A 25,403-nucleotide genomic window follows, 5' to 3' on the forward strand; every position below is an offset into this window, starting at 1 on the left:
CCAGAGGGGGCGCTGCGAAGAAAGTTAAGTAGCACCATGATTTCAGCAGTGAGATGCGCAAGCTGATAATGAGTGTCCAGATCCAGATCCAGATCCAGTAAAGGGGAGAAGAAGGACTGACGATGGGCACCTAGACATACAGAAGCGGTAATAGGCAGATATTGACAAATTGGATTTACACTTTAAAGATCTTTAAGAGTACTACACTATGGTTTATTAGTTGAAGAGTCAAAAAGAAGTATAAGAGCTGAGGAGCACTAACACACTCACACACTCTCGCACAGTCAAGGATGGGCATGTACACATAACACACACACACACATAACATTATAACTTTATAAGAATAATAAAAAGGAGTATTAAGATATTATAAGGGTAAGATCTTATAATAATAAAAAACTTTTTATAAAATACAGAATAGTAGGATATGTAGGACAGTAGAAGGGTAATATAATGATATTATGAAGTAGGAAGTACAGTAAACCGCTTTTCAAGTAGTATAAATATATATAAAATAAGAAATATAGTGCAAATATGAAAATAAATTATAAACTAGAAATACAGGAAAATGTAACTTACTCATAATTCAGATGGTGAAGATTCTTGTCTCGCAAGGAAGGCCTTAATTTTAAGAGAAAACCATGAGGAGCCATTTATAAGGGTAGCTGAGTCAAGCTGCCCCCCCCCCCCCCCCCCCCCGCCCCCCGCGAGATAATAGTAAGACCAAGGTCACTCTAGATTGTTTTATCTCTCCACTTTTGAAGCTAATGGTAATTTGAAAACCCCTGGTTTTGATTCTATTTGTAAGTTGAAAAGCCCTGTTTTCTGAGCTAATGGTAAGTTGAAAAGCCCTGTTTTTTGAGCTAATGGTAAGTTGAATAGCTCTTTTTTAACCTTATTGGTATTGATATCATAGTCTTCTTGAAACATATTGGTTATTTACTGTGTAAGTACAGTATAAATACTGGAGCTTAAGCTCAGGGTATCAGATCACTTCTGAGAATTCTCATCGGTGTGGATCTCGTGTGGTGGAACGGAACAATAAATCTGGACCCTTGCTTCTTCTCACTCACGGCTGGTGTATTTTTTCTATCTCCAACTGAGATAGTTCTACAGAGGTAGATGTGAGTATTGGCTTCTATGTTGAATTTTAAGTGTTTTTGGGTAAAAGGCTATATTTGAGCCAGCATCATCTGTGCAGGTTCTGCCACCAGCCACAAAAACAAGGACCCAATAGTCCTCATATCCACACTGGTTTCCCTGGAGCGGCAGGCAAATACATTTACTGTCCTTCTAAAGTGCTCTCCCTGTGTCAAGTACAGGGAATGATTGCAGAGATGACATGGGCAGAGTTTCAGCAGTCCTCATTCTATGAGGCTGAGAGGGAGAGGTGGATTGTTGAAAAGAGAAAATAAATTTGTTGTGAAACACAGTATTTAAGGTCTGTGCATGACATGTCTGATTGCAAGCCAAGCACAAGGTTGGATTTTGGTAAATAGTTACAAATCCTGTGTAATACTGTTGTCCATGAATCTCATTCTACGTCTTCTGTGTTCTCTCTCTCTCTCTCTCTCTCTCTCTCTCTCTCTCTCTCTCTCTCTCTCTCTACCATTGTGGAATTGTGTATAGACAACATTGTATTTAAAAAAACAAAACAAAATTGTCCTGTGTATTTGTAAATATGTGTTATCTAGCTTGTATTTGTAAATGTTTTAAAATCTTAGTCCTTATTTGGAATACATTTTCAATAACTTACTGTAACACACTCTGCATATATTATTTAGATAGTTATTTTAATTCTGACAAACTGTTAATTTCACATTCTTCTTTAACAGTTAATTTTGCACACTGAAAGAGCATCGGAATACTAAATGTTGACAATGCCGCTTTAAAAAAATTACATGGATACAATATGTAACAGATAATATAATATAAATATTTGAACCAATGTTTTTACATTAGGTTCGTCCGTCCCTCCTCCTGGATTTTCCTCGCTTTCTATTGGCTAGTCAGCGCTCTACACCTACGTGTGACTGGCCCCCGTGTGGCAGGTGAGAATTCTACCACTGAACCACCAATGTTAAAAATCCATGGACTTCGCAGAGTGTGATTTAAAGCTGAGTATTGTGCTGCTTCAGCAATTTGGTTTAAAATTCTAAAGGAAAATCTCTTCCATATTTCAGCAGCATGGAGTTTGTCCATTACCCTAGTTTTGGGCGGAATTGATAAGGCTTGTGAAGTGCTTTGGGTGAAGCAACACAAGCAAAACAAACGTCTCCAAAACTCAGTTGTGCATTGGCCTGGAATCTAACCCGGACTTCACAGAGGGCGCTTTCCAGGTAAGTATTGTGCTGACTCAGCAATTTGGTTTCAAAATTGACAAGGAGCATCCTAAGGCTCTTGTATATTTGAGCAACATGGACTGTGTCTGCTACCCTTTTTTGGACAGAATTGATAAGGCTTGTAGAGTTCTTTGGGCGAAGGCTCAATATTCAAAACTCAGCCGTGAGTGGCCGGGAATCGAACCCCGGCCTCACGCGTGGTCGGTCAGAATTTGACCACTGAACCACCAATGCTTATCTTAAAGGATTAAGGACAATGCAGAGTGTGCTTTTCATTAAGTATTGTTCTGCTTAAACAGTTTGGTTTCAAAATAGAAAAGGAGCATCCTAAGTCTCTTGTATATTTCAGCAGCATGGAGTTGGTCTAGTTTGGGCAGAAATGATAAGGCTTGTAATGTTCTTTTGGTGAAGGCTTAACTTTCAAAACTCACTTCTGCATTGGCCGGGAATTGGACCCGGGCCTCCCGCGTGGCAGGCGAGAATTCTACCACTGAACCACCAATGCTTAGTTTAAATAACTAAAGACTTCGCAGAGTAAGCTGTTCAGGTAAGTATTGTGCTGTTCAGCAATTTGGTTTCAGATTTGAAAAGGAGAATCCTAAGTCTCTTCCTTATTTCAGCAGCAGTCACACACTATATTTCTAGATACTGTATAATATTATAATATCTCCTCTCTGCTCAACATGCATGTAATACAGTCTACATACCGTAGAGCAGTGTTTTTCAACCACTGTGCCGTGGCACACTAGTGTGTCGTGAGATCGTCAGGCGTGCCTTGAGAAATTGTCCAATTTCACTTAGTCTTAAAATTCTTTTTTATTAAAATTTATTCATTATTATCTGCAAATAATAAGCCATTGTTGAGTGTCTGTGCTGTAATGTAGTGACTGGCAGAGTAATGTAATATTTATCCGGGTGGCAGCAGGTAATTGCTGAGACAAGAGATAAGAGACAAGAGAATTAGTGACGCATGCGACAGGTCGTGGTGGCAGTGATGGAGAAGTTTTTAAAAAGGAAACATGCAAACTCCGAACTGGGCCCTGGACAAGACTGTGACCCAGGTGAAGGGCCTAGTATGAGTGGTGGTAAAAAGAAAGCAAAGACGGTGAGCTCGAGGCAATACAGCGAAAGTTATCTTTCGTTAGGATTTACTTTCACCAGTGATGAGAGGACCCCGACTCCATTATGCTTGGTGTGTGGCGAGAAGCTGTCCAATAGCGCCATGGTGCCAAGCAAGCTTAAACGCTATCTCCAAGTGAAACACCCGTCGCTTCAAAACAAGCCGATGGACTATTTTGTTTGCCTGCGTGAAAACACCGAAACAGGCAACATTAATGAGAAAAACCACAAAGGTAAATTAGAAAGCCCTCAAAGCTAGTTGCTGAACTTGTAGCTAAATGAAAAAAGTCCCACACTGTGGCAGAGATGTTAATACTACCTGCCCGCAAACACACTGTCAACGAGATGCTCGGCCCTGACGCGGTTAAAGACATATCTAAACTCCCGCTCTCAGATAACACAATCGCCAGACGTACTGATGATATGTCTACAGACATCGAAAGCCATGTTTTGGAAAAGATATGCATCAGTAGTAAATTTGTGTTGCAACTTGATGAGTCTACAGATATTCTCAGCTCTTGGCCAATGTGCGTTTTGTGGATGGAGATGCCATTAGAGAAAACTTCCTATTTTGTAAGGCACTGCCAGAAAAACAACAGGAGAGGAAATTTTTTGGGTCACATCAGAATATCTTGACCAGGGAGGCCTTACATGGGAAAATTGCACAAGTGTTTGCACTGATGGAGCTGCAGCCATGGTCGGGCACACCTAAGGCTTCGTTAGCAGAGTGAAGGAAAGAAACCCAGATCTTATTGTTACACACTGTTTTCTGCACCGTGACACCTTCGTTGCAAAGACTTTACCAGCAGAACTAGTTCCTGTGGTGGATGATGTTGTGCACATAGGGAACTCTGTAAAGACACGACCGTTGAAAAGTCGTATATTTGCATCTTTGTGTGAGGAAATGTGAGCGAAGCATAAAGCCTTATTGCTCCATACGGAGATCCGATGGTTGTAGCATGACAAGTTGCTGGCCCGTGTGTATGAGCTGTGGGAGGAACTTAAAGTGTTTCTGACAAACGAGAGGTCTGATTACTCAAATCTGTTTGCAAGTGATGAGTGGTGTGCAAAGCTGGCATACCTGGCAGATATATTTCATCATCTGAATGAACCGAACACACGATTGCAAGGCCGAAATGAGAACCTGCTTACAAGCATGGATAAAATAAATGGATTCCATTTAAAGGTGCACCTCTGGCAACAACATGTGCAAAGTGCCAACCTTGAGATGTTCCCACTCACAGAGGAACGGCAAGATGACCCTGCTGCACTGTGCGAGGTAATAGGTAAACATCTGAAAACTTGAGGAGAAGTTGTCATTTTATTTCTCTTCAGCCTCCACTGAATGCCTTGACTGCTATTGGAAAGGACATGACTTTACAGGAGCAGGAGGAACTAACTGAACTGAAACAAGATCGTGGTTTAAAGCTAAGATTTGCTGAACTTCCTTTGGACAGTTTTTGGTTGACTGCTCCCAAGGAGTTCCCCATTCCGGCCAACAAAGTTTTGACATTGCTCCCATTTTCCACAACATATGTGTGTGAGCTGAGCTTTTCAAGCCTAACTGCTATAAAAACTAAAAACAGAGAGAGACTGAAAGCTGGTGAAGAAGAGCTTTGTGTATGCCTTTCTTCAATTCCTGCCAGGATATCGGCTTTGTGTTCATCTAAACAGGCCCAGGTTTCACACTGAGTGAGTATAAATAAATTGAGAAACTATATTGCAATTATATATACTGTATTAGGCTACAGAGTGCCATTCTGTAACATTTTTGGTTGGTGGTGTGCCACAAGATTTTTCCAATGTAAAAAATGTGCCATGGCTCAAAAAAGATTGAAAAACACTGCGTTACACTACACAATTTAAGAAGCTACACTTACTTCTGCTTCCATTGTAACACTTTTCAGTTTTGGAGCAACAACAACAGCAACAACAACAACAACAAAAAAGTGTTGGAACAAAATAAATCTTATTTTCCATTCCAGGTTGCAGGTATTCGTGGGTGCAATGCAACACTGTTCCACACACAAATAACTCTTTTGAATGGTTAAATGACTAAAATCAGAAAGCGCCACCAGCATATCTGACAAAGATGACTCATGAACCAATTCTTTAATCACTAGCTGAAAACGACGTATTGAATTTACACAAACGCCAAATAACAAATACAAAATTCTACTTTCTCATGAATATGGTATAGTGCATTGCTTAATCAGCAGTTTTTCTTAGAAAGACAAGATATTTAAATTGAATGAATTTAATGAAACCACACATCAAGCTGTCTTTTCTAACAGAACATTAAATTTAGCATTAGCTCCCAGTTTCAGAAGTTCTAGCCAGACATTCAGGGGGAAAGAATCAGAACAAAATGTAAAATAAAAAAAGTAGTGAAAGATGAAAGTGAAGGAATAAACGAGGGGTTTGTGTCTTAGTTGTTGAGTAATTAAAAACAAAAAAAAAAGCTGTGAGATTCAGCGTTTGTCACAACGATGCCAAACGCTCTCCCGACTATTTCTTTGGGATTGTTTCCAAACTGAGAAATCAAGGTTCTTCAGTCATGCTTCCCCCACAATCAAGCTTTGGAGTTGACTCCATATTCACAACGACTATAGAGTCGACTCCAAAGCTTGATTCCTTTGAATCGACTCTATTCCCATTACCTGGTATCTACGAATTGACACCAGGTATTAGGAATCGCCCTGTTAATCATGATAATGATCCTATGTACTTAATACTGTGGGTTGTTCCCCTAACCTTTAATTCGAGATTTTTGCTGAACCGATTCTTGGAACAGACTCACTCAGCGTTGCAATCGATTTCAGAATATTAGCAAGGGTTTGAATCGTTATCATTTCCCTTGCTTCCATTTGTAGGAAGCTGCCTTAATCACGATGTACCCAGGCTACGCAGGCAGGACCGAGCTCCGGGACAACCTGGAGGCCGCTTCAGATCCGTCTCCATGATTGTGCCCGACCACGCCGTCATCGCAGAGGTGTGCTCGGGTGCCGTCATTCATTACATTATGTAATGAACGCAATAACGGATGTATTCTGGCGTGTTACAGAACCGTTTCACGTTGTCTTTTTTGCTGTAGGTGGACTTGTGAGCTGAGGGCTTCAAGTCCAGTGAGACTCTGGCGAAGAAGATGATTCAGCTGTATAAGCTGTGCAGCAAGCAGCTTTCCCGGCAGGACCACTACGACTTCAGCATGAGAGTCGTCAACTCTGTTATCGTCATGGCCGGGTATGTCCGTCTATGAACAGGGTGAACATATTAGATTAGATTAGATTCATCCGTTGTTTTTTCTAAATTGTTAATTAAAACTATCTATAAATGTAACAGATGTCTTGCTGTAATAAATCGAGCGTGTGTGTGTGTGTTCCAGGTCTCTGATGCGAGAGAACCCACACCTGAGTGAGAACGTGGTGTTGATTAGAGCGCTACGATACTCCAACCTGCCCAAGTTACTCAAGGATGACGCAGAACTTAAAATAAAATAAATTGATAAATAGTAAAGAACGCCAAAGCTTACATATGGAGTATCAAAGGTCATTATCACAGGATCACTGGAATCAGGCACTAGGAGGAAATTCCAGGACAAATTAGGAAATACAATTAACTGACATTTGCAAATTCTTTGCAACTAAAAAGCTGTAATTATATAACTTTTTTTTAAAGCATTTAAAGTATATAACATTAGCACCTTGTAATGTTATACCAGATGAAAAGTAAAGAATCCTGGAACATCTGAACATCCATAATCTGAAAATCTTGAACCTAGTGTCAATCGAGTCAATCCAATCTTTCTTGTGTGCGTTTAGCGGTATTCTGTCGGACCTCTTTCCTGGTGTGGGTGTCCCCGAGCATGACTACGGCGCGCTTTAGTCGAACATCGAGGCAGCTCTATGCGCCCGCTCCCTGCAGCCCGTCTCCAGCATGACCGCCAATGTGATCCAGCTGTATGAGACCATGCTGGTGCACCAGGGCGTCTTGCTGGTGGGCCCTACAAGAGGCGGTAAAACCACAGCGTACCGTGCCCTCGCTGACCCACTGAGCACCCTCCACGAGACAGAGGGCTGCGAGGTGAATCCCTTATACAAGCCCATCGAGACCGACGTGCTCAACCCACAGTCAGTGAGCATGGACGAGCTGTATGGTGAAGACGACCCTCTCACACTGGAGTGGAGTGCCATCAAACCGTCCCTCGGCAGTGACACCGCCGACACGCACAAGTGGGTGGTGAGTGACGTACCTGTGGACGTGCCTGTGGATTGAGAAAATTACCCCCGTGTTGGACAATAACAAGACGCTCTGTCTGGCTAACGGTGAAAGGATCAAGCTCACACCTTCTACACACATGTTATTCGAGGTGTTACCCATCAGACACAGGTAGCATCGGTCCTAAAAACCATCACAAACAAGCACAAGCATGTCATTTCCAAGAAGATTTTTTTTTTTACATTAAACGCGTTCCTGATGGAAAGGTCACACACAAACGTATCTTTAAGACTTCACTCTTTCACACGCCTATAACGAGCGATAAACGCATACGAAGCATGTTATAAAGCCTCCGTAATGCATTATGCATAGTATTTAAATAAATATTATTATAATAACATGCACTACACTACATTATGAATTCTTAACGTATTGTTAACACGTCTTTACTGTGAGCGGGATGATGACCAGACGCACGCAGGCTCCCGGGTACTCATATCCGTAGACGTACTGATACAGAGCCATCCTGGCCACGCACTTATCCAGATCCATGTCCCAGTATTAGCACAGCTGCTTCTGCCACTGAAAGTTACTGCTCGAGTCCACCTACGTGAACACATGCAAAAAGACATGTGATATATATACGATCTCACTGTATACGAATTGGGCATTCTCACTGACGATATAGCGTGGATAGTTTATAATGAGTGCATTCATACTGTATAAACCTGGGAACTGATCTGCATATGCACTGCTGTCAGAGCTGCAGTTATTTTTAAAAGATTTATTAACAGCTTCTGACCAATCAGATCTGACCACACCCATGATTCCCTTTGCTCTGAAGAGAAGGTGTGTAGCCATCTGTACCCTTTCATTGACGAGCTCCGTGACGATGTCTCTGGCGTGGACATCCACAGTAATGAGAGCTGTGATGATTCTCTGATGTATTTTGGGTAAGTTACCCAAGAGTGGCCAACACATTCAGCCTCTGTATAAACACACACACACACACAGAGTAATACCCGTACATTACCACATGTTACACCATACACCATTATGTCATGTAATCAGAGAAGGAAATCTGAACTACAGTTCCCAGCAGCCACTGCATCACAGTCACATGACCACCTGCACCTGGATCACATTCCTGGTAAGCACTTGTGTATTTAGCCACAGTTTTCACTGCACTCTTTGTCTCACGTTTGTCTTTCTTTACCTTTGTCCTTGGTGCTGTGTTTTTCTCTTTGGTTTATGTTTAGTCTTTGCCACAGTGATTTGCCCCAATGTCAGTGTCTTTTGTATTTTGTTTAGTTCTTTATTAAACTTGAAAAATCTGCACTTGCATCCGTCTCAACCTCCATATCGTGACACAAAAATATAAATATAATATAATATTATATATATAAAATGTGTGTGGGGGTATATATTAATAGAGAGAAAGGCATTTCTTCTCAGGGGGGAGGGGAGTAATCAATAGGAAGAAGGATCTGAGAGGGAGCATGGACAAAATTAATGGAACTTTTTCCTGGTTTGGCCCTAAATTTGGGCCAGATTAAATTTCATCTGTACAAGTTGGACAATAGGGATGGGGAACATAGATCCAGTACCCTTAAACCCAATTAGAACTTCTATTCCAACCATTAAAACCATTTTTTATCTTGAAATCTAGGGGCTTACCCAAACAATAAACTCTAATCACCTAATTTTTAACCAATAAAAACTCCCTTTTCCAATGTTGAAACTCAGGGGCCAACCCTAACCCTGAACTTAACCATCAGAAACAAATATGTTCTCTAAACTGATCCTCCAACCCCCAATAGTTAAACTCACCTAAAACATCTTACATTTAGACAGATTTTTTTTTAAAGTCTTTAATTTATTTATTCATTTTCATATGGTTCATTTACATGTGATTCATTTACATATGATTCATTTTCATGAGATTCATATTCAAGTGATACATTTTCATGTGATTCATTTACGTTGATTCATTTACATGTGATTCATTTTCATGAGATTCATGAAAATTCTTTTTTTTTTTAAGTGCCAGAATTCGTTTTTAACACAATATATAGATTAAAAATATATATATAATTTCTTTCCCATTTTTTTTTTATACAACTGATATTTTCTCATAGAATGTTAAATACATATAGAGGAATATATGCAGAATGAAGGACAAGGTTTTGTGCCTGTGCCACCTCCCACACCAATGAGTGTTGGGTTGAGTCATCGCCTAACCTAACCCTGCCTGAGCCTTTTTATTAAAGGTGTTTAATTTAGTTTGATGTGGTTTAGTTTGTTAGAATGTGAATTTATCCGTTATATGTAGGCTAGCTAACTGCGTAGTTAACTAACGTTAGTCAGCTGACAAGAAAAATATCAGACTTTTTCCTCATTCCCTGCCTGTCCAAACCCTGCCTCCTCTACATCAGATGCCCACGATGTTGAGACCAACTCGACCAGTGAAAGTTCTCAAGTGACATTTGAGTCATCCCAGCCCGTTTCAATCTGTGTGCAATCTTTTACAGATGATGACAGCCAAGCGCAGCGAGTTGAGTCTTCTCCCATCTCTGCAGCTCTCGTCCCGACAAGACAGTTTAAATCAGCTTGGCTACAAGAGTTCGACTGGTTACGTTATGACAAAGGGAAAATGTACGGCACCTTTTGTGCTAAAGCAGGACAAGATATTGCTGGTAAAACAGAGTTCATTACCAGTTCGAGTCATTTTAAAAAAGAAACCGTGAAGAAGCATGCAGACAGTACAAAACATGAGAACGCCAAGGATTGTGTCATTGCTAGGTCTGCCCCTCGTGCCACCCCAATCGTGAAAGCAGTGCAATGTGCTAGTGATAAAGTCACTGAAAAAGAGATGAGGGAATTGAAAATAAAATTCAATGCAGCCTACATGACTCTGAGCCTGAATAAGCAGGAAATGAATAAAAAAGTGAAAAAAAAAGAAACAAATGACTGCACATTTAAGTATTTATGGTAATTTTTTTACACTCTTTTTCAGTGTATCATGGCTGACCCTGTGCTCTGACCCCAACTTCCTAACAACCTGGGATATGCAAAGAAAAGAATTTCATTGTGCTGTAATGTATATGTGATCAATAAAGACTCATTATTATTATTATTATTATTATTATTATTATTATTATTATTATTATTATTATTATTATTATATGACGTACTGAATATTGCACATATTGTGTATGTAAAGAATACATTGTGTAAACTATGGGAGGCAGAGTAAACAAAGGCAGACAGTACAGAGGGGAAAGAAAAGGCAGTGTGAGGTAGCCATTTAACAATGATATCATCATATGTCATATGACATCACTATTTTGGCTCCTGAAAATTTGAAAATTTGATTTGGCACATAAATATTTTGGGTTTAGGAACCAATGGCTCCAAGATCTTTTTTTGCCTGGAGTCCTGGAATATGTTTAATAAAATAAATAAATGAATTTTTTTAATGGGATCCAGAGAGGGAAGGAGATCTACTAAACCTCAAACAACAACAACAATGACCAAACCCTGAAAGGAGTAAGTACAATCCTTTTCTACGTAAAGTCTACAAAGAGTGTGCACACTGAAAACAAAGAAGAGAAAAGGATATATACAACTTTGCAAAGAAAGTTTTCCTGTTCTCCTGTTGGGATGTTCTTCCTCCATTTTATGCCGGTAGCTCACCCAGACCTCAAAATTGCAGTCCTGTGAAGAAATACAAGGTGTATTTTATGCTCACATCTTCCAAGATGTCCATCATAGGAATGATTCCTTGATTCATCCACCAGATGGCATCACTTCTACATTTTTCCCTATACATACACAGATATGTGTTTTGTTTCTGATTTGGTGTTGTGTTGATTGAATAATTTCCTTGACTGTTTCTCCTTTCTGAATTCTATTTCATCTTAAAGGATTTTCTGCCCCTATTCATTCTTCCCCTTTGCACAGGCTGTTCCATCTTTCTTCCTTTTTAAAGTGAACTTACTTTTACAATATGTCTGTAGTATTGCACAACAGATTTGAAGTCTTGGCTGACTCTGGACCAATAAGGGAACCTGCAAATGTAAGTGAAAACCAAATTCAAGGTGTCTCAAATCAAAAACTGCTGTAGATTTAACACTGACAAAATATTTCAAATTGTTACAGGCTCTACATCATTCAGAAATTCTGGCGGCCACAACACCGGCTAATCCTTATCCACCAAGTGTGTTCAGACAGGTCACAAAATCCTTCATTAAACCTTCTCCAAACCAGTCAACACTGGAAAAGGTCAAACAAAACACAGCACAGTGGATGGACAATAATATAGAGATCTTAAAAGAACACTACGATGAAGTAATAGCAACCATTTTGTCTGAAATAAGGGAATTGGACATTCAGGTTTTCAACAGAGCAGTAACCTGGAGCAAAACAAGATATAGAAAGAAATTCACAGCGAGTTCAGCACAGACCCTGAAATCAATGTTAACAGAAATGCCAAAAAAGTCACTCACCCCATTGGCTGAATCCTTCAATGACCCTGAATCGTTTCCACCTCTTAAACCGAGTACGCAACCTGTTATGGGTTCCTATGCGGGGACCGTAAGGGAAAATAGGGGGTTCGGTAGAGAGAGGAAAGCCAGACTTTCATTAACCCCATCACAGGCTGGCCCTAAAGGAAAAAGGGGAGAAAGGAACTTAAAACAACATGCAGAACAAACAGTAGAAGTGCCTATGGTCACAGATTTAACTAAGGAACTACAAATAATAATGGAAGAAAAACCAATTAGTTTACCATCAACTTCTACTCTACCGAGGGAGGACCTGGAGAGCAGGAAACAAACCAAGCAGCTTGAACCATACAGCAATGTAGTGTGTTAGGAAAGTGGTTTCCACAGTATGAAGACCTGCTGGAGGAACTTGCAATCAGAGATGTTCCATCACATCTGTGGAATTGTGATGTATTTGTCCTGCAAGACCAGTTTTACTCTACCCGTGTGGTTGGGGAGGTGGGTAAACCCTGTGTAGAGGTTACTGCTGGGGAGAATGGAGAGACCACGACAGTCCTTCAGCATTCAATGCAGCGGGAATTGGTCCATTGATCCAATATTGGTCCATTTTAACTGAACAGCCGGCCCAATTTACCTGAACATTGTGTTGTGGCTCAAGAGGGTTCCTGCTGATACTCTAACCCTCATAATTTTTAAACAATGATACTTTTTCATATGTTTAAAAGAAATTTATATTGATGATTCATGATTTGATGAGATGATGAGACATGATAGCTTATTTGATGGCATTATAAATCATTTTCCAAAAAGTGGCCCATGTTAGCTGACTTCACCCTAGCCATATGGAAAAGTACCTCATGTACACACTTAACTATGGTGGTGGATCTTTAATGTTTTGGGGATGTTTTTCTGCCAGAGGACCTGGACATATTGTTAGGATACATGGCATCATGGACTCATATGGATCATCATGGACCAAATATCAAAATATCAACAGATATTAAATAAAAACCTGACTGCCTCTGCCAGAAAGATTAAAATGTGCCGTGGTTGGATCTTCCAGCAGGACAGTGATCCAAAACATACATCAAAATCAACACACAATTGGTTTACTGACCACAAAATCAAGGTCCTGCCATGACTATCCGATGTGTTAACTCTTTCAAGTCATTTAACAGTAATGAGCAGTATTAAAAATATTAACATGGATATCTGAGTCTGATAATAAAATTAACTTCTACTTACAGTCAAATATACTCTACTGTGTGGATTTTAGAAAGGTAATATCATCTCAAATGTATCACTAGTGATTTTTTTACTAACCGGTAGTATAAGTCACGACGTCACTGAGGAAGAAAATCAGAAATGCAGGGAGCATTTTATATTAAACACCGCGAAGCACAAAGTTATGTTCATATCCACTGTGTGTAAGGGGCAGGGGAAACTGGTGCACGCTGCTTAAAAGGTTTAGTTTAATTTAAGTTCATTGTCATTATATGCTGTATTTGCGCGCTTGCAGTGTAAATTCTGTTGTCTATTATAATGGAAGTGATGTGTTAGTAACGAGGCCGCATTGCGATCACGCGCGGTGTAGACACGCTGATACAGATGTGTAGCGCGAGTAAGATCTGTAATGTCTAATTGAAACACAAAATTTTATATTTATTTGATAGTATTTATGCATTATTTTCAAGGCTGCACAAAAAGCACTGAATTAAACTACAGTCCTAATTAATAATATATATTCTGGTGTGTGTGTGTGTGTGTGTGTGTGTGTGTGTGTGTGTGTGTGTGTGTGTGTGTGTGTGTGTATTGGGTTCTTTTCTGTTTTGGACAAACACTTGTGTAAAGTTTTAGTCTGAAGTAAAACTCAGTTTGTGGATTTTATTTCAAATAAGAAGAAATGGTACTGAAAGTTTGCCCCGCCCCATCTGATTAATCTAAAAAATAATCGGCCAACTAATCGATTATGAAAATAATGGTTAGTTGCAGCCCTAATAATTATTAATGAATGAATCATCCCCACTCCTTCCTCCAAGTGGATTTACCATATATTGTGTATGAGTATGGTTCATGTAGACCAGTTTACCTCACAGCTCCATGTTCCCTGATTCGATCCTGAGCTCAGGATACTGTTTATGTGGAACTGCAGTTTCTCCCTGCGTCTGTGCAGGATTCCTCCAGGTTTTCTCCCACCACACAGACCTACTGGTTGGTGAATTTCCTATGCTATCTTGCCCCAGGGTGTGAATGAGTCTGTGATTCTGTGTCTGTGTGTGTGTCCGTGGTCTCCTGTGATGGACTGATGTAAGATATATTCTTGCCTCCTGCCCATTAATCCTGGATAAACTTTGGATCCTCCTCAATCCTGAGCAGGATGAAGTGGTTACTGATGATAAATAAATGAGCAAAGTTGACAAATTACATCTGCTTTTTACTTGTATCTACTCTATGGGTCAATATCGTACACTCATATAATTGTCAGATTATTAGAAATCCATGGCTTCAATATGTGAAGGGGAAAATATTGTTAATATAAAATGATATCTAATTCCTTTAATGCAAATAGGTTGAGTACAAAGCCACCTACTAAGCCACTGCAGTGGAACTGCATGATAGAAGTAACAACTTCATTCATGTCATGTTCTGTGAAGAGATTACTACACACCTTTGTAAGATATATTCAATTTCTTGTCTATTTCTGACATGGAACAGCCTTCATTTCTCAAAACAACAATAGACTGATGAGTTTCTGAAGAAAGCTCTTTCTTTCTGGCCATTTTGTGACTGTAATCAAACCCACAAATGCTGATGCTCCAGGTTCTCAAGTAGCCCAAAGAAGACCAGTTGTATGGCTTTCTTAAACAGCACGACGGTTTTCAGCTGTGCTAACATCATTGCACAAGGGTTTTCTAATGATGAATGAACTTTTTACCATGATAATGTCAGATTAGCTAACACAATGTGCCATAGGAACACAGGAGTTGCTGGTTGGTGAAAATGGGCCTTTCCATGCCTACGTAGATATTCCCTTAAAAATCCAGCTATAATAATGACTGTATTTCTGATCAATGTTATTTTAAAAATTGTGATTTTCATTCAAAAGCAAGGCAATTTCTGAGTGACTCCAAACTTTTGAACTGTAGTGTTGCTAAGGTGATAAAGTTAATAGTAATTCTCTCATGGTGGTGTTCTAGTTATAATATCAGTACAAGCCACTGTATAAGGTGTGCTACTGTAACAAAAGAGGCAGAACATTAGTTTGGTTTGGAAATTACCAGAGTGTTTGATCATTCTAGACAGCATGGCTCAGGTTAATTGTCAGTCATAAAATACAATAAGTGGAGAGAGGAAAAGTAAAAGGATATAATGGCTACATGCTTAAATGATGCACTGATCGATTTTCTGTGCATTAGAGTGTGTGTTTTTATGAAGCATTGTAAGAAGCAGTGGAATAAGGTGGACTGAGAAATATAGAACATTACTTAATAGGTCCAATACTGAATATACAGAGAGTTTTATTTAGTGTACATACATTTTATGAATTCATGCTGGTTTTGTTTTCTCATTTATTTTACTTTTTTTTATTCTATGGTATGCTGGTATGGCAAGAAACAAATTATAAATGCTACTTACCTTTTAATGGTGTTTTTTAATTGTGTGTGTGTGTTTTAACCTAATCGGTTTACAGTGAATTCTATAAAAGATTGGGTATGAATGTGGATTTAAAAATAAACAGCTTTAATCTCTATGGTTACGTGAACACAGTACACTAAGTAAAAATCTCTGCATACGGGTGGACTGAAAATGAGGAGATGGGGGCAGGCTCAAAAATCAGTTCTTTATTTTCCTTCACTATTTCTGTCTCTTTTCAGGAATTTTATTACACTATGCACATATCTAGACACGTGGGTCTCCTGTGTCTGTCCTCTCTCTCCCCCTTTTATCCTGCTCATTGAAACACAGAACACCTGTTACAAAATCCTGCACAGGTGTAGATCCTTACCACTCACTTTTCCCTGGCTCCGCCCTCCATTCACAAACTGGTGTTCAACCAAACCCCGCCTCCACAAATAAGTAGTGGGCTACTTCTATATTTCCCAGTCTACCTCATTTCTCTGCTTATTATGATGTTTCATAAAAACACCATTTAATACACATAAAATCCATCAGTCCATCATTTAACCAGCAACCCATCATTTACCCATAGGTGTGAGGTGTTTCATGCATCTCTTCCTGTAAATCCCTTCACTTTTCCTTTCTTCACTTACTGTATTTCCAGTCTTTCCCAATTAACCTGAACCATGTTGTCTAGAATTACCAAACCATGTCTGAAAATTATTCAACTATAAACATATGTACATGACAGATTATTAACCCTTATGTTTAATGTTTAGAGTAATTACATACACTTTGTTAGTGTTTAGTGGTATTGCCTGTTCATTGATTGAACTTGGGGTAGCCTTCCACAAGCTTCTCATGATTTGCTGTAATTTGTGCTCATTCCTCCGGACAGAACTGTTTTGAGGGCCTCATTGCTCAGACATGCTTTTTCACTTCAGTCCACAAATTTTCTTTGGGAGTCAGGTCAGGGTGTTTTTGATGGCCACTCGAGTAGGTTTACTTTGTTGTCTTTAAGCCATTTTGTTACAACTTTGGAGGTATGCTTAGGAACATTGCCTTGCTTTACATTTTATTTTTTCCCAATAACCTGTGTTCAATTTCCCTTACTCGCCCTACTAGGCCAAAACCAGTGTGCACTTGCAGCATGAGGAGACGAGTGTGTAGTAGGGTGTTGTTTTTTAAACTACTATATTTTCTATAGTTGCTATCTAAAATGACCTTTAATACAGAGGAGGTGGACTATGGGGAGGTGCAATACCAGTACCCTGATACTAACATAACATAGAGGTTCTCTCTTTTTTTGGTGTACAGACAATGCTAATGTTTCCTCTTCGTTACTTGACAAAGTTATTATTTTAGCTGTCGAACACAGTATGTTGGAGTTGGAATGAAATAATGAATATTGATATTATTTTATTTCCACTCCAATATACTGTGGTAAAAATATATATTTTTAAAAACAATAACTTTGCCAATGTCCAAATATTTATGAACCTGACTGTATCTGCTGGGTCTGCAAAAATAATGTAATTAATAAAATAAAAATAAAATAAAAAACAGCTTGGATGGTCATTGTGCATGTTTTTTCTAGTCCAGCCAACTTTTCTGATTTTTATGGAATTAATGAATTAATTTTATTATTAATATTATCATGTTTTTTTCATACATCTTGCAATGTGCTTTTGGACACATTAGTGATGGGTTTCCTTCAGGTGATCTGGTTTCCTCCCCAATTCAAAGACATGTGTTGTAGGATGATTGGCATTTACAAATGATCCGTAGTGTGCGAGTGTGTGTGAGTGTGTGTGTGCAATTGTGCCCTGCAACAGGTTGGCACCCTATCCAGGGCTGTCCCCTGTCTTGTGCCCCAAGTCCCCTGGGATAGGCTCCACGCTCCCCCACGACCCTGTGTAGGATACGTGGTACAGAAAATGGATGGCTGGATGGATGGATGTCCCAAATCAATGTCACTGCTACAGCAAAATCATAGAACTTTGGGGTAATTAAACTTATGCCAGAAAATTCTACTGAGCTTCGTGCCACTGCAACATTATTTTTTTTTTAAACTTATGGCTCAATACTAAACCTACCAAAAGTTGTAACTGCTGTTTTTCTAAGTTGAGCAGTGTAAGTGTGAGTTCTTTTGGCGTGAGGTATTTGTGTTGCACTGTGATGAATAATTTGCTGTATATTCCTCTTTAAACAGTGCCTATGTCCAGTGATGAATAATTAGTAAGATTTGATGGTAATATTAGTCTACACTTATTTTCAAACTTTTTGTAACATATTTTCTGTCTATTCCAGATGTGTGGAGTCCTTCACATTGGAATAAGATGAATAGTTAATGTTGAATTAGGATTTGCATGGATTACATGTGTCTGGATCGGACAGTGTTGCATGTTACGTGGTGGTTTCTTTTGCTGTTGATGTGACCTGTTGTGCTGATGTGGGTCTCACTGCAGTGACATGTTTGTTAGTTTAGTTCAGTTACAGTCTCTTTGCAGCAGTGTAGTTTGAGTGTCTTGTTTCTTTACTGAACCGTAGACTGTTGAATAGAATAAAGTAATGTGTGAATATACAAATGTATATTATATACGGTGTGCTATGGACATGTAATACAATGTATACAAAACACAAGTCTCAATATTTAATACAGTGCAATGGTCACAAACACGAGGAATGGAGCGTATACTGCACAATCTGTGAGTGAATTGAAAGTCTTTATACTGTATCTGTGATTGTGCTGTGAATTTAATGCAGGTATGTGATCTGGGATTTGCAGTGCATGGCAGAGATGTTTGTGGGCCGCAGTGCAGGATGGGAAATGTAGTTCGTGACATGAGTAGATTTAATATGATAAACTTAATAGGATCAAATACAGTTTAAATGAAGTGGATACATTTATAATGGAACTTTTTTATGCCTTTCACAAATGGCGCCCAGCGAAGGAAATAAATTTGTATTAAATTGAAACGAAGCTCATAGATGATAAATTTTGTTAGACTAGTTAAATACACATACACATTACTCATGATTAGAGAGATTTACAGAAAGTGAAGAAAGTTTAAATGTCATGTATGAAGGGTCTGAGTGATATTTTGAGTGTGGTGCAGTTGTAAGTTAATAAGGGACAAAGGGGTGCATGCACGTCTACCCTTTAAACTAAACACTATTGTTGTACACAGTAAAACAAATTCAATAGGATGTTTTGAATAAAAATTAGTGGGATAAAAGAGACCAGAGAACTGTAAATACATGTCTAGATCTCAACCTCATTTACTCTATTTTTTAGTTCTGTATTATTGGGATTATACTCATTAGCACAGATGGGATATTAACATGTTAGATTAGTGTACATCACAAATAGTCCTAGACTAAAGGATTTAGTTTTTTCATTCACCAGAAGGATATTAAGAAAGGAATTCAGGAAGGGAGAAGAATGAATCTTTGTTGTATTTTGTTGTATTTTTGCAGACAACAGACTAGAACTCTTTGACAGATTAACTAAACATGAGAGTAGAAGACCCCTTTATGAGAGGGGGTATTCCAACAAATGATATTTGATTAGAGAAGTACATTACACGAAGATGAGAGAACTGAAGGGATGGGAGATTAAATCAAGTATTACAAGAAAAGCAGGGAATTAGCCATCACCTGCGGAAAGAGCCATTTTATTTATTTATTTATTTATTTATTTATTTATTTAACCTTTATTTAACCCGAATAGCCTCTCTGAGATTACTTCAATAATTTTTAAATGATTTAATAGACCAACATTATTTAATCTCTGCAGCAATATTTCATGATCCACTGTGTCAAGCCTTTGATAAAACAATAAACAGCGAAGTGCAGTAATCACCTTTATCTAGAGATTACACAATATTGTAAAATAGTGAACTAATATATTTATCTTTCATATCAATTCTGTATTTTATTCTTCATATACACATTACAAACATTAGTACAAATCTAATCAGCCCCTTTGATCTATGCCAAATATCTTAGTTCTGAAAATCTTTTCAGCTTGCTTTAGGCAGAGTTTCAATTTTCAGTCTCAGTCGGACCTGTACAGAGTGCACCTTCTCCTGAACTCTTGTCCCCGACAGCAGAGCCACTTATTGGCAACTAAATCAAAGATTAAAAGAAATATTTACAAAAGATTTATGAAGTTGCTTGGATATCAGTGAGCACTCATTTTGTTTCCAATTTTCAGTAAAATTGAGTACATTAAAAAATAACCAAATACACCAAGCATTTTCTGCAGAGGTGCTTACTGGAAACTTACCCCACGTACTGCCTACAAAAACTGAGCATGCAGCATGCAAAGTTCTGGTATCCACTTCTCCACTCTTTAGTAGGTTGAATCAAATCCCTGCCGAACCCTGTAGAATAAGTGAAGTGAGAGCCATGTGCCTCATGATCATATTCAAATGTAGAAATGATTACTAGGTTCACTAACACTTTTTGGTGGAAGTGCAACACCAACATCAGGAAACACAGCTTCAAAATCAACTTCATCACTCATCTGAGACAGAACAGTCCATTTTTTAATGATATTGAGATAATGAGGAACAGTATGGGTGTAACGTAAAATACACTGAATGTCAGGCCTTACACGGTGGTGTAGTGACATTGGAGGCAGAGCAGAGAGACAGAGTGGTGAGGCCATGAGCTGTAATGATATCTTCTGCAGAGCAGAGGGGTAGGGGGATGTCCTCAGTGGAACCACGCAGCGGAGTAATGACCTCAGCTGAGTAAGGAAGCAGAGCAACCAAAGTGGAGCAGGGAGGGTGGGAGATGATTTTACCTACGTTGTGAGCCCCCTCCTCAAAGAATTTATTGAGGGCGCACCTGGCATTTGAGTGGCTCTGACCCAACTTCCCTTCCCCAGTAGTTCCCACATCAGGCAATTTTTCTCCACTCTACAAAGGTATGACAAAGAGTGGCCTCAAAGTCTGGCTTTAAGCATCCGGCCTGGCAAGTGCAGGCAATCCCAGTTAATCAGCCTGGAGTGTTCTGGGTAACTGAGTTCCCCCACACGGCAACTCTTGCGGTGCACTGCTGCTGTCTTCTGCTGACTGTGCGAGGTGTAGCACAGCCTCTTACACCTCACTTGTGCCTTAATACGTCTTAAAATGCTACAAGCAACATATGGAGAAATGAAGCATTTGTTTTAATCCTATGTGCCATGATATGGCAATGACAATTCCATGGATGCAGCATTTCCTTTTAGCGAAACACAACATGAGTTTTAATGCATTAAAAAGCTCTTTTTGTTGGAAAGAAAGAGAATGGTAATGGGTAGCTGATTGGCCTACAGTGAGTGACACATCATGTGTAAGTGAGTTCTTAAAAGAGCCGGACACTGCCAGTACCAGCAGTGTGATCCTGACTCCAGGACAGGAGTCAAAATGGGAAAGGCACAGATGCACAATAGCATTCCAAATAGTGTCCCCAGTGATACCCCTTGCTCACAGAAACAGAGCACAGGCCAGTGTCTATACTATTTCCCAAAGCACCAGCTCAGCCTAAAACGTCTCTTTAAGTGACTGATGAATGTGAAGGTGTCAGGGTTGAACTAAAGTCGGAACAAACTGAACCAGTGGACAGAGAGTATCACAGCGCGCACTCTCATTTAAAAAAAACAGACATGGAAAATCATTTAAGTACATTGGTAGTTGGGCTATAATGCAGAAGAGTGACACGGCACTACACACAGCCAGCTGCTATTCCTGGGACAACACCACCAATGGACTCTGCATGGCCAGATGGGAGAACTATGCAATAATACATTTTATTTGTCGCCGCCTTTCATAACACTCAAGGATACCTTATAAATAAGACAACATACAGATATAGGTGCAAGCGGTGATTATCGGGAACCAAGCACAAACTGCTTGTGTACAGTTATACGATTGACCATGTCTCTTTTCAAATATAATACAAGTCTTTAAGTGTCTCTACATGGAAGTGTTATTCTATGTACTATATTACAATATACAAATAATATTGTCTTCATTTTAGTTGGACAGCAATGCATTCAGTCATGTCTAGCAACTTAACAAATGTTTTCAGTATTTAGGATATATAAAAATGAAGGTATTTTGAAGATCACAGATTTCTTTTGCAAACGGATTAGGCTTAGATGGTTTTAGACTTTATTGCACTAGACGGTAGAGTAGTGCGTAGTGTAAGTACATAGTGTAAGTGTACAGTACTTCATTAAGGACACTACTTTAATATTTACTCTCCGAAGTGTGTTTTCAGTACAGAAGTAATGTAATGAGTAAACGCACCGTGCAGACCAACTAATCGAAAATGAGATTCGTTTCCAACGATTTTCATAATCGATTATTATCGATTAGTTGTTGCAGCTCTAAATATAATATAACATTTGCAATCACTGTGATGGAGAAAATATGGAATGCAAAGTGCAATCTTCTTTATTGATCTATTTGTTTATATCCCTATTCCATTCATTTCTATGATTTAGTCATCTGGTGGGCGTGGTTGAGTGCGCAGGTGCGTCATTCAAACCGAGCGAGATGACTGTTGAGAATCAGCGCGAGACAGCTCCTTTCAGCTAAATTGAGGTACTTCTGTTGGTTGTATGAATAAAACACATCACGATTCTGATTAGCGTAGATTTACTACAGGTGCATTATTATTATTATTATTATTATTATTATTATTAATATTAGTAGTAGTAGTAATTATTATTCCTCTAGTTCGCTCCTTCAGTGTAGCGTTTATACTTCTTACACGTTAAACAATCTCCATTATTGCGCTTTTAAACATGGATATGACAGGATGGATTCCTCAGCTTGCCTTAAATTGACTCTTTATGACAATGGGAAACAATTCTCTTACAGTTCCTGTGAATAAAATCTAAAGAGTCTCAAACTCCTATTTATGAGGCTCATCAGGGCTCATACAAGCTTTTAGTCATTTAAAGTAATATCACTTTACTCTTAACTGTTCTTTGTGAGTGGTTTTTAAGATTGTTTTCACTGTAAACTGTCCTGTGGTATCTGTCATTGGTCTCTTTTGTATTACTCGGTGTCTTGTTTACATCCAGAACTGTGTGTGTAAGTGTGCACTGTAGGATCGCTATTCAAGCAACAAATTCCTTGTATACTCCAGCATACTTGGCCAGTAAAACTTATTCTGATAACTTGGGTTTGGACCTGCATGAAGTTGCCACCCTCACCCAAAATGTCGGCAAAATTGTCTCAATCGTTTGTGCTCCGTTTGTGCCCAAAAAAAATTCGTTTGTGCTGCTTCGATTTTGAAGATATTTAAAAGAATATTCATAGGTCATTCTGAGGTCTCTCAGACTCCCCATATGCTCTTAATTCACCACAAATATTCTCAATCGTTTGTGCTGCTTTTGTTTTTAAAATATTAGACATTGACTTATATGCACAAATCTCCTTGGTGTGAGCACACTTTGAGTCGAAGTGCCGAAGACTTTTTCAAGACAATTCATATCATCATTTGTTCAATAAACAATTCTCTTTACTTCATTCACTGGTCTCTCATGATTGAACTTTTCATTTATTTACAAGGAGAATCATGTTACACTTCACTCCCACCACTAGGTGTCAGGGACACTTCTGTTCTCGATGCTCTAGTGGAAATTAGTGTTAGTATAGGGAAAGTCGATATAGTTACTAAATCAAAATTCTGGCCAGTGTAAGTACAATGTTTTAACACTGTCAGTTACAATAATATTAGTTAACTTCAATCATAATGGTAAAACATTCAAGAGAGCTAAGATTGTCAATGTTTATTGAACAGAAATCTCACTGCTAATACTAATATGGCTAATGTAGCTATGAAATGCTAATTACCGCTGCACATGGTACCCATGTTAGTTTTTTTTAATACATTGTGCATCTAAGGGTCCACATTACCATATTGGTCCTGATATAAGATATAATATCCTTATACATTATTACTAGATTATATTTTCCTTGTATTTTGGCAAATACAGTAATACATGAAAACATGTTTATACTGTACATGACATTTTTTGCATCAGGATTATTTCAGTGGGTAATTATGTTTTGCTTATGCCAGATGCCCAAGAAACCAGCAGTGGACAGGGATTCCATTTTCACAGTCCTCCCTTCATCAAAAGAGGCCATAGTCCAAAATGTCAACATAGCTACTCCTAATCAGAGCATCTGGACAGAGCTTAGTGAGCAGCTAGAAAACAAGATCACTGCAAAGGCTCTATATACTTTTGTTAAATTGAACAGACAACATCTGGACTGCTTTAGGGTTTATTTATGAAGGTGATCATGAAACAAGTGGCAGTAGTGATGACACTCATTTTGAGCCAGGTCCCTTTCCCCAAGACCAAAAGATTGTGGACTTTTTATCTTGAAGTTTCATTTCAGAAATGGATTGAATTCATGCGTGTAACAGTTCATACAAAAACAAGTTCTCTAAAACACAAAAAAAGGGAATACACAATTCTGAAGTGTAGCATCTGGAAATGTGATAAATCATCACATTTGGGAAGAAGCGAAAAGCCCCTGCACATTTGTCTTTAAAAGAGCCCAGGTCTATCCATCAGCCACAGAGAAATTCATAGAAATCAGAGGCAACTGTGAGGAATGTCATGGCCACATTCACATAAAATGTGATGGAGAGCCTGAAATGAACAGCCCAATGGTGCTCAAGTGCTGAATTAAAAACACTGACTCCCTGCACACTGGCTGTTCGAAGCCTGCGATGTCTGGTAACTTGCCTGTGCAGATAGTCAAAGAACTGTGTGAGGAAAGAATGGAACCCTGTTTATGACAACGTGGCAATTTTTCGGAGCACACTTGGTAGTGTGCGGAAACATCGGCACATCCCTAATAGCAAGTGCACATAGCTGAAACATTCTGTACTATTTTAACATGTTATTTATTCCACCGTGGCAGTTGTTCAGAGCACATTTGTAAGCATGCGAAAGTATCAGAACGTCCTTAAATAGCAAGAGAACACAGCTGAAACATTGTAATTTTTAAGTATGTAATTTATTCCACCATAGTAGCTATTAAGGGCACATTTTTAAGCGTTTAAATGTCCCTAATAGGCAGAGCATGCCGTTTTTTTGCTGCAGGATGGTTCCTACTAGGTCTGCTAATGGGACCGCCCTCCTGACTGGCTGCCTATAAAGTCACCCGCTCCAGCGGTGCTGAGCAGCGAGATGTCACGGAGAAGAGTGTGTCCAGTTTGTCGGCGTTTCTACACCAACGTGCAGGCTCATCTCGCCCAGATTCATCAGCAGGGTCCAGAGGAACGCTGGCTTCACCTGGCGGCAGCGAGCGAGCGGGTGATATGCGGGTGCTCTGGACTGCCCGGTGTCTGCATGTGGCAAGAAAGGTTTCCGCCGGCTAGACAGCCACCTGTTCCACCTTCACCAGCTCGCCGGGGACACGGTCAGGAAGCTACTGCTCAGCGCCAAAATAAAGCTGCTCAACAACAACTGCAAGCTTTCGGTGAGGCGAAGAAATCTAAAAGTTGCAAATGTTCTGAACTGATCGAAAAGTAGCAAAACTCTCCGCAGAATTTGAGCGGCTGCAAGCGATAGTAGCCC

At 39.2% G+C, this 25,403-nt stretch overlaps 1 protein-coding gene and 1 non-coding gene across 2 annotated transcripts; one reads left to right on the forward strand and one right to left on the reverse strand.

Moving 5' to 3' along the window:
• Nucleotides 1–2,776: 2,776 nt before the first annotated feature.
• trnag-gcc (transfer RNA glycine (anticodon GCC)) lies at nt 2,777–2,847 on the reverse strand. The gene has a single exon. It is a non-coding gene; the product is annotated as a tRNA-Gly (tRNA).
• Nucleotides 2,848–4,812: 1,965 nt separating this feature from the next.
• On the forward strand, nt 4,813–9,021 carry LOC128629673 (dynein axonemal heavy chain 6-like). Its single transcript, XM_053678460.1, has 2 exons — nt 4,813–5,153; nt 6,335–9,021. Exon 2 carries the CDS (start codon nt 7,398–7,400, stop codon nt 7,734–7,736), a length of 339 nt encoding a protein of 112 aa, XP_053534435.1. The 5' UTR covers nt 4,813–5,153; nt 6,335–7,397; the 3' UTR covers nt 7,737–9,021.
• The last annotated feature ends 16,382 nt before the right edge of the window (nt 9,022–25,403 follow it).

The sequence above is a fragment of the Ictalurus punctatus genome, unplaced genomic scaffold (genome assembly GCF_001660625.3).
Source record: "Ictalurus punctatus breed USDA103 unplaced genomic scaffold, Coco_2.0 Super-Scaffold_100, whole genome shotgun sequence".
NCBI lineage: Eukaryota > Metazoa > Chordata > Actinopteri > Siluriformes > Ictaluridae > Ictalurus > Ictalurus punctatus.

What these genes read in the sequence shown, in the direction of transcription:
- LOC128629673 (XM_053678460.1), top strand. Translation starts at nt 7,398, where the DNA reads ATGACCGCCAATGTGATCCAGCTGTATGAGACCATGCTGGTGCACCAG.